General features: G+C 45.0%; 1 protein-coding gene across 1 annotated transcript in view; it reads left to right on the forward strand.

The window, feature by feature from the left end:
- ptchd1 (patched domain containing 1) overlaps positions 1-9,483 on the forward strand; it is a 10,915-nt gene extending 1,432 nt beyond the window's left edge. The window contains exons 2-4 of the mRNA XM_067486328.1: positions 1,787-2,501; positions 5,869-6,587; positions 6,694-9,483. Of these exons, the coding sequence (XP_067342429.1) occupies positions 1,787-2,501; positions 5,869-6,587; positions 6,694-7,794 (2,535 nt within the window). The 3' untranslated portion in view covers positions 7,795-9,483. The remainder of the gene's footprint in view (positions 1-1,786; positions 2,502-5,868; positions 6,588-6,693) is intronic.
- Positions 9,484-9,804: the final 321 nt, after the last annotated feature.

The following is a 9,804-nucleotide window of genomic DNA, read 5'->3' on the forward strand; positions in this document are numbered from 1 at the left end:
AGCAACTACAAACCCTCATAAGCGGCCACAGTTAAACCAGAGCCGCTTCAAAATAACCTTCAACTTAGGCACATTGTAATAGGAGCCATAATTAGAATATTGCTCCCCTGTGTGCCTCTGCATTCGGGATTAATACGCAGCGACCTGGTGCTGTTTCTAACGACCCTTGTCAACCTGCAGTTTTGAGGCAGAGCACTTTGATCACTAATGGGCTGCAGCAGAGAGACGTCTCCATGTGGGTGCCCCTGCATGGATTTATGGAGTGTCAGGCCACTTCTACACCCCTGGAGCTATTAGCCAAATGATTTCATGGAGTTGGGAAGTTTCCGCCAGAGCTTGCTGACTAACAGAAGCACCAACTCCGTCCTCTGTTTACTTCTAAAATGTGATTGTTGTGACCCACTTTTCGCAGCGCACAGCCTTTTAGTCCATAGAGAACTTCCCCAGTAAGACGCGTTTGGGCTGTGCATCATTTACTGTCAGCGAGAGAAACAGCTTGTGCTGCAAAAGGGGGGGAAAAAAAATAAGTTACATAATCTTACACTGTTTCATATTATCTGCCAGGTTCAAGAATCTGTAATTGTTTTCTTTTCTTTTCCTTTTTTTTCCTGTCTCCAATTGCTCTCGCCTGCCTTGTCAATTTGTCAGTTCTCACATTTTCCCGAAAGCCTCTCAGCAGCCCCTCGAGAACGGGTCTGAACTTGTTGCACGCGGTGCTAAAGTGCGTTTTCGTGCAGGCAGCAGCAGCAGCAGTGGAGAATGCAGACAGGAAGTCCACTTTCACTTAGAATTGGAATTCACACCATTTAGATGCATCGAATCCTAATCTATTTAGGGTTTTCATCACTGAAGAAATTGGCAAGTGGTTCCTCCTCTATAATCAATACTTTTTTTTTTTCTGTCTATGCAGGACACTGTGGAAATACCTCAGTGTGGTGTGAATCTGGCTGCAGGTGAAATATCTCAACAGCTGTTTAATGGTTTGCCTTAAAACCTGGTGTAGACATTCATGGTTGTTTTTGTACGTCAATATTTTATAAACCCGGGGCTTAAAAAGGCCAATATTTCCATGCAGCTGATGATTATATGTTTTAATATGGTTTAAATTCTATACTTTATGTAAGTGTACTGGCAATTGATATTGTTATAAAAGCACTGATATTAAGGCACCATCAGCAAGCTGCCATCAATAATAATGACAGATGGGAATGATTTGGCAGTAAAAGTGGCAAATATTGCTGGAGGAACTATCTGTCCTTTACAGCAAATCTGAGGACAGTGTGGTGCAAGGAAGTAGCTTTAGAAAAAAATCAATTTTCAGTGGACATTCCTACACAAACACACACTTTCTCTGTGGAGTTAATGCATAGGTTTGAGGTGGGGTGCGGTGGGGGGGGGTTGCTCTGATAGAGACTAGCTTTGGGCCTGTTGCTTAGTAACCAGCCCTGTGGATGCTGGCAGTGTTGTCCTCTCACCATAGAAACAGAGGAGATTTCAGAGACCACCATTGTTACGCTGTCAAGTAACACACACACACACACGCACACACACAACCACACTCGCCCAAACATGACTCCTTCTTGTTCACACAAATGGCTAGAAAGTCAAAGTACTTGAAGTATCTGTGGCAAATGAGACACAGTTTGTTTTTGTGCTGCATAGACAAAACTTTGATGCTTTGAACTTTTTTGCTCTCGCCAGAGTTCATCCATTCAGAACTGAGCCACTGGGAAACTAATTTAATAGGCTTTTCTGTTGTTTGTGTGTGTGTTTCCTCCGCACACAGCTCCACAGGCAGATCTACCAGATGCAGGTGACGGTGCCGGCCACAGGCTTCAACAGCTTCAACTACTCCTTCTCCTACCTCTGTCTGCCTGATGACAAGAACGTGTGCATCGTCGACGACATCATTCGTGCCATGGAGGAGATCCAGTCGGCTCGCATCTCCAACCGCTCCATCCCAGTCCTGCGGTACCCAATCACGCAGCTGGCAGATGGGCGCCACGCATACATCGGCCACCAGCTGGGTGGTGTGCAGGGCTGGGGTCCCAGCGGTGCAGTGCGAGGCCCCGGGACAGGAGCGAAAGGGGAAGGCGTCCGTTCTGCCCGAGCACTGCAGCTCACCTACTACCTCCAAGCCCGAGGCAGCCTGATGGACAGAGTGGCTAGCCAATGGGAAAAGGCCTTCTGTGCAGAGTTACAGCACTTTTCAGCCTTGCACCCTAAGTTGGGGCTCTACCCTTCTACTTCCTCGTCTCTGAGGACAGACTTCCAGTTTTCTTCTGTGCTGGCACGACGGCCCCTGTTGGCCAGCTTGGGGGTTTGTGGCGTATTAGCCATTCTCTGCTGCTCTATGAGGGACTGTGTGAGATCCAAACCCTGGTTAGGTCTGCTAGCTCTCCTGTCAATCACACTGTCAGGCCTCACTGCTGCTGGGATATTAAACCTGACCGGAGCCACGTACAACTCCACATATCTGGGCATCCCGTTTGTCATGCTTGGTAGGTTTAAAACTAATTAAAACCAGATATATTTGATCTTTTTGGTCTTTATAATTGTTTATGTCCGTGCCTTCGTCGTTCTCCTTATGTCTGAAGCTGACCTTTCAGTAAAGTTTGGGTCATTTGTTTTTCTCAGAACGTAAAGGTTTTGATAACAGCAAAGTTGTAACGCTGCACAAAAGTTAAGAGAAATCAAAGAAAGGTGAAGCTAACACACACCGCAGATAATGCAGCTGGGAGCCACAGTGAACATTGCCATTACTTTGACGTCTGCCCTTTCAGTACCTGTGATGGGTTTTGCGGGGGCCAGCTTCAGACTTAATGTGATTTCCGAGCAGACGGTTCATCAAAATGACTGAGATGACAAACATGACTGACAAAGCTGACTTGCTAAGGGGGAGGATGATGGCATTAATAAGACTTTTTTTTTCTGACAGGAAAACTAACATCAACGCTTTTAAAACCGTAAGTTTATGATGTAGGGTTGTTTGTCTCGATTCTGGGGCAAATGCGGAACATTTTTAATTGCTTTCCAAAAGTGTTTCAAGTGATGTTTTTCAGACAGGATTCATAAGATGAATGTTTGCTCTGACACAGCTTAAGTATAGTTAAGGGTTGGTTGGGTTCAGGCACAAACAAAACATAGTCAAAAACCTTAGTCAGAAATCAGTGGTGACTGCCTAACAATTTAAATACCTAACCCCTGCAGTGTTACCCCCCCCCTCCCCCCTCCCCCCTCCCTCCGTCCCCTACCTGACCTTTTCCACTTCTCCACGGGTCTATTAAACCTACACATCTGTTCCCGTTTCCTTTGTAAGCTCCTCTGCTAATACAGCAGCCTCTTTCCTCCTGTGAATTGCCCGATCGCCGCCTTCTTCATGTTCCCTGGGCTTTCGTTGCCTTTCATTCTTGCCAACCTGCCTCTAACCTGTTCCTGCTCGGTACGATTTGACATGGACCCAGCAGACCTAATGTAGTGCTTTATCACCTGCTGTCACAGATGAGGTTTGGAGCTCAGAGAAGTAGGACCCAAATGCACATCTGCAGGCAGGTGCAGCGCTCAGAGGCACATGTCACCTCTGTACACCTGGTCGGCATTTTGCTATAAAAATAATTAAGGTGATTATCAAGTTATGAAAAATTGTTAAACTAATCGCTTAGGGCGACTAAAGTTTTGAAAAAGCAGCTTGTTAAATTTGGTCTGTAATGGATTCAGCAACAAATACAAGGGCTCAGTCCTCGTGTTTGAAAGCAGACATTTACCTTCAGTCTGTCGTAGGACTTAAAGGTGTCCCGTTGAGGTTTTGACCACTGGTTGATGTGAAATACATCAGCTTTGCCAAAGGAAGTGCATTCAACAGGGTTTTTTTTTTTAGACCTGAATGAAAGCTTTAGCCAAAAATTCCTTATTTGAATTCTTTATTCAAATATATACAAACTGCATGTTTGCACAGGTGCAATTTCTTCGGGGGAAAACTTAAAAAACTTTCCCCCAAATGTATCCCTGTGGATTTGCAAATTAATGTTTCCCCAAGTAATATCAAAATTGTTTATCTCACAGATTTATGTGCACGGGAGTGAAAAATCAATCAGCAGTTTAACCAACAATGTCTGCTATTGAAGCCAGAGTAGTTTAATATGATTGGATGCCTCTGCAATGGTAACTATGCAGCAGCATGAGGTGTTAAATTTTTTTTTTTTTGCTTGGAAAGCGATATAATAAAAAGAAGAAGAGAGAGAGAAAAAGTTAAGATGCTTCAAAAAAACGAACAAACTAGGTGCAAAGCGAAAATGCACATGATGTGCAAACACTTACATGCAGTTTATATTACCACACACTCAGTCTATACTATAATTATTCTGTAATGTGGAGGAGTAAAGGCTGCTGTTAGGCTTAAAATAACTACTGAGAGAGAGCAGAACAGAAAAAAAGGACCAGACAGAGGGGTGGGGTTTGATCCAGTATCCCTCCAAATAGAGGCTGAGTTCAGGATTCTCTTAGCAGACAATAAAGTGAAATTCTAGTTCGAAGGAGGGCGGGCAAGCACAGAGGGACGGAGGATTTTTCAGAATGCAAGTGGGCAGACAGAAAAAGGTGGGAGGAAGTGTGAGAAGAGCAAAAATGATGTGGCAGTACTACAGTGAAAGAAAAGAAAAAAGGTTCAGAGTAGAGAAAATCTGTAAGTTTCATCTTTCTCGAATGTGAATAAGCGAAGGCATCGTTCTCAGTTCGCTTACAGAACCAGGCGTAAGACGACATTTACCACAGGAATTATTTTTCAAGGTGGCTGCAGTTGATTGGGGTAGATTTCATGTATAAGGGTCTTTGTGTATGAATGTGGTTAAACTGATCATGTAAAGACTTCAAAGTCCTAACACACAAATAACAAAACTTATTTCCGCACTGTGCAAGTTTTTCGATCACACGCACAATCTCCACAGACTTTCTCGGCCGTACCGGCGCCTTAAGTGTCGGTACGTTACGCCTCTTTTAGGTGTTAAGTGTTTTGCCGCGCTGAGGTCACTCGAGATGGGAGAGGAGGGGGAATGCAGCCGGTACGTGTGTCACGGTTGAATCCCGGGTGCCATGGCAACCACAGAAGGGGAAACCTTTAAAAACCTGTCCGCTGCGCATATGTAAACATTTTTTGTGTATGTGCAGAATGTGTACGTGGATGGATGCGGCACATAGTCCCATCCTGTGCAAATGAACATCCCTGTGTATGTATCAGCTAAAACCGATCGAGGAATTAAGCTTCATATTTTTAATTTGGAGATGGTATTCAAAAATTCATTTCATGTTCTCTTGTTGCCGCTGAGCCACTGGTCCAATTTCTCCACTGGCAGTGTTACAAGTCACAAGAAAGCTGCATTTCCACACAGTCTTTCATCTGTCATTTCACATATTCCCAGTTCAAACAGAGTTGAGGTGTGAAATTATGCAAAATGGAACTGTTCAAAAGCAAGACAACTCATATTTCATCTGGTAATGTTAGGGGTGGCTGTGGATCAGTTGGTATGGTCCAACGGCCACAGGGTCAGTGGTTCAATCCCCGGTCCCGACTATATGTCGAAGTGTCCCTGGCGAAGACACTGGACAGCGCATTCCCCTCCCCCAGCTGCGCAGTGCCCGCCCAAGCCCGGTAGAAATAGGGGAGGGTTGCGTCAGGAAGGGCAGAAATTATGAATTGATCAATTAAACCTTTTATATATATATATATATATATATATATATATATATATATATATATATATATATATATATATATATAAAAGGTTTAATTGATCAATTCATAATTTCTGGATGAAATTAATTCATAGAAAATAATTCATAAATCCTGCTTTTCCTATTTGTGTTTCCCATCAGGTCACGGCCTTTTCGGCTCTTTTGAGATGCTGTCATCATGGAGGCGAACCCGCGAGGACCAGCACGTGAAGGAGCGTGTGGCGAGCGTCTTTGAGGATGTTATGCTGCGGTTTTCAGGCTCCACCATGCTGCACCTGATGACCCTGGGCCTTGCTGCCTCGCCGCTCACTAACATGGAAGCAGTCCGGCTCTTCTGCCGTACCGCCGCACTGGCCATTACCATCAGCTACGTTTACATGTTGTCCTTCTACAGTTCCTGTCTGGTGTTTACAGGATACTTAGAGACTGGATACAGACACGGCTGCTTCTGCCGGAGAGTCCCAAAGCCAGACCGTCTGGACTCCAAACCAGCCTGGTACAGGTGTCTGATGTACACACGCTACCAGGACGAGACTCAAACGACTAACGCACCCAATGCAGTCGGCGACAGTCACGCTCACCCACCAAATCCAAGCCTAACTCATCCGCATGCACACACACACACACACACTGCCAACAACGCTAACATAGATGGACACAGCCATGTGGCCAACTCCACACATCCACACCCTCATACACACTTCACATCTAGCACAGACCCTCATCCTCAGGATTCTCACCTTTTGTTGGGATGTGTGAGGCATTGCTATGGCGACTGGATTACTAACACCTACGTAAAACCTTTTGTGGTCCTGCTGTACCTGATTTACATCTCCTTCGGTCTGATGGGCTTCCTGCAGGTGAGGAAAATACGCATAAACACACATTTGAGGACCCAGATGCAATCACACAATGTACTGTAGCTACACAAACACACTGTAACAAATCTGTGTGTTTTTTCAACAGGTGACCCAGGGTTCGGACCCCAGTGCACTGGTTGCCATGGATACAGCGACAGTATTATACACTCGTGCCCAGCAGCGTTACTTCAGCTCATATTCCCCTGTCATAGGATTTTACATCTATGAAAGCGCCCCCTACTGGAACGCCTCAGTGCAGCGGGACCTGCTGGAATACGCCAAAGGCTTCCAGCGAATCAGCTGGCTGGAGGCTTACCTGAACTACCTGACAGACCGCAACCAGTCCACGAGCCAGCCGCGGGAAAACTTCACACGCACCCTCCGCCACTCCTTTCTCCGCGAGCCGCAGTTTGCCCACTTCGCAGATGACATCATATTTGCGGAGCGTGGCCAGGGGGAGGAGCCTGATGTGGCAGCATCTCGAATCTTCTTGGTCGCCAAAACAACAGAAAACAAGCGCGAAGAGATGTCGGTGCTGCTGGACACACTGCGACGCCTGTCACTGACATCTCGAGTTCGCTTCCTCATCTTTAACCCCTCCTTTGTGTATTTGGACCGCTACGCTGCAGCGGTCAGCTCCCCCCTCAGACACTCACTGCTGGCGGTGCTCTTCCTGTTGGGTTTGTCCTCTCTGGCTGTTGTGGAGCCCCTGGTGTCCGTGTGGCTGGGCCTCACCCTGCTCTCTGTCCAGTTTGGCGTATTGGGCTTTATGACCTTATGGGGAGTGGAGTTGGACTGCATGTCTGTGTTGTGTCTAATCTCAGCTCTGGGGCACTCTGCAGACTGCAGCGGCCCCCTCCTTTGCGGCTTCACTGGGGGACGGGGTGAAAGCAGGACTCGCTGGGTGAGAGTGGCACTGGAGAGACACGGGGTTCCCTCCCTACAGACACTCATCTGCTACAGTGCCGCTCTGGTGCCTGTCGGCTCTGTACGCTCCAACCTCACACACACACTGTTTCGTTGCCTCGCCCTCACGGCCGGCTGCTCGGCCCTTCACACGCTGGCATTTCTGCCCACCCTCCTCACTTTTCTGCCACCCTCCAAGAGCCGGAGTCACGGACCTGGAGAAGAGGGGCAGATACAGGAAGTGGAGAGTGTTGAAATGAACGACAGCACCCGAGTGGTGGACCAGATCACCACCGTCTGAACACGGGATGATGCTATTTATTGGTCCTGTTGGTTGGCATGGTAACTGACAAATGGGAATAGGTTTGTTGTGGTCTGAGCTGCTGCTGTGCAGGCTGCATGCAAGAATGCTGATTCTTGTGAAAACAGGAAAGGAGAGCGTCAGGGAAACAAGATATGAAAAAACTTGAGGAGTGAGGACAAGAGAAAAGAAAGTAGAAGTAAAAGAGCAAATAATTAAATAAATCACTGGAGTATCCATGGTTACCTGGTTGTTACTAGTGCTGTGTGGCGTCTGAATTTAGAGTTGAGGGCAGGCTGAGGTCAGGCATGGATGTGACATTATCACAGAGGAAGAGCCACAATTTTCACGTCTTCAAAATTTGCTTTAGATCCAATCACATCGTTTGGCTACTGCTGTCTGTCCACTACAAATACAGCTACAATGACATGAGGCAATCATCTGTATGGCTCGAGTGTTTCTACTTTAATGCTGGATAAATAAAGTCAAATTGGGAAAACGTGGTCTGAAGTGGTTTTGGCTTTTTAAATGTTGAAATTTGAAAATGAAAATGAATATGGTTTGTTAAAGGGCAAAACAATGGGTCACATACTTAGATGGAAAGTGTAACTTAAATATTGTCAACAATGCATTTTAGCTAGTTAAGCAGACTGATGCATCAAATAGATTTTAATATATTTTTTAAATTCGCTATAAGAAAACAGGTCTTGAAAATGTAATGACTTCATCCAAATTCGTTTTGTCTATTTGACAAACGTGAACTTGTACGTGAAAAGCTAAAATGTGAAACCGAATATGAAAAGTGTTTTATTCTAACAGAATTTTGATTAATTGATGGAATTTCTCCAAGTAAACATTTAACCTCTTTCACAAGTGGAGATTTTATGCTTTGACTTTCAGACTGTCCGCTCTCGTCTGGGGCAGGGGGTGAGATTAACCGACGTGGGCCTGCTGCCTTTTCATGTGCAATTTTGTCTTTCTGTCAAAACATACGGCCCACATTTAGCCCCAAGCAAGTAGGAGTGGATCTGACTTGACTGATACTAACAGGGAGCAGATAAAATCAGATATTTTCCAGTTTACAACAGTTGTAGCTCTTCACATCCAGCCACTTTTTAATTGATCTATGTTTTTACTACACACCTAACCACAGGGACCAATGACATCATCTGTACACCCCCAAGGGAAAACATACCTGTAACTGAAGAATGTTTCCTCGATTGCCTCTGTATGCTATAGCTACAGTCTGTAATTAAATATAAAAATAAATGAAACTGACATGACCAAGATATATTACTATTTCACAAATTTATGCACCAAAATGAATGATTTATGTCCTTTTTTTTTTAAACATTCTAATTATCTGGTTGGAGTGATTATGACATTTCCCACAGTGCTAAAAGCATTACTCCATTATCACAGTTTGAGAGCTAATTCATTCAGCAGAAAATAAGACCACCTAAACTAGTGCTTCTGCTCTTGTCATTCTGAGCTGTAAATCGGTTTGAATGAATGCGATGTTCTCTTTCAGCCACCTACGATTCTTCTCCCTGAACGGGAAAGTAGCTTGTTGGCTTTTATTTCTGAATTCATCTGTGCAGTTGAAGGCCTGCGTGTGGGAGTGTTTGCTATTGTTAATCCATTCTCCTCTGTGACACTTGCTTGAATAAAAGTATTGTTAAGACTCTCTGCAGACTCCAAAAACATTAATGAGATAAGGACATGATTCCTCACCAGCTTCCCACCCATGAGCGGTGCCAGTTTTTTTTTTCAGTGCACATGCACATGCAAGTTGTAGTTAGCACAAACTGTGGGCTTTGCAAAATGTGCTACTTACACAACTTCAGGGCAAAACGTGATTCTTTCTTTGGCGCAATGCCCGCTGCATGTTCTACGAACTGAACGAAAACTACTATGGAAAGCTACCACAGTACTTTTCTCTTTGCCAATAATGGATTCAAGTTTAGGGTGTCAGTGATTTCCCAATGCTTAGAGATGCAAAGTTTAGTC

The sequence above is a fragment of the Channa argus genome, chromosome 19 (genome assembly GCF_033026475.1).
Source record: "Channa argus isolate prfri chromosome 19, Channa argus male v1.0, whole genome shotgun sequence".
Lineage (NCBI taxonomy): Eukaryota > Metazoa > Chordata > Actinopteri > Anabantiformes > Channidae > Channa > Channa argus.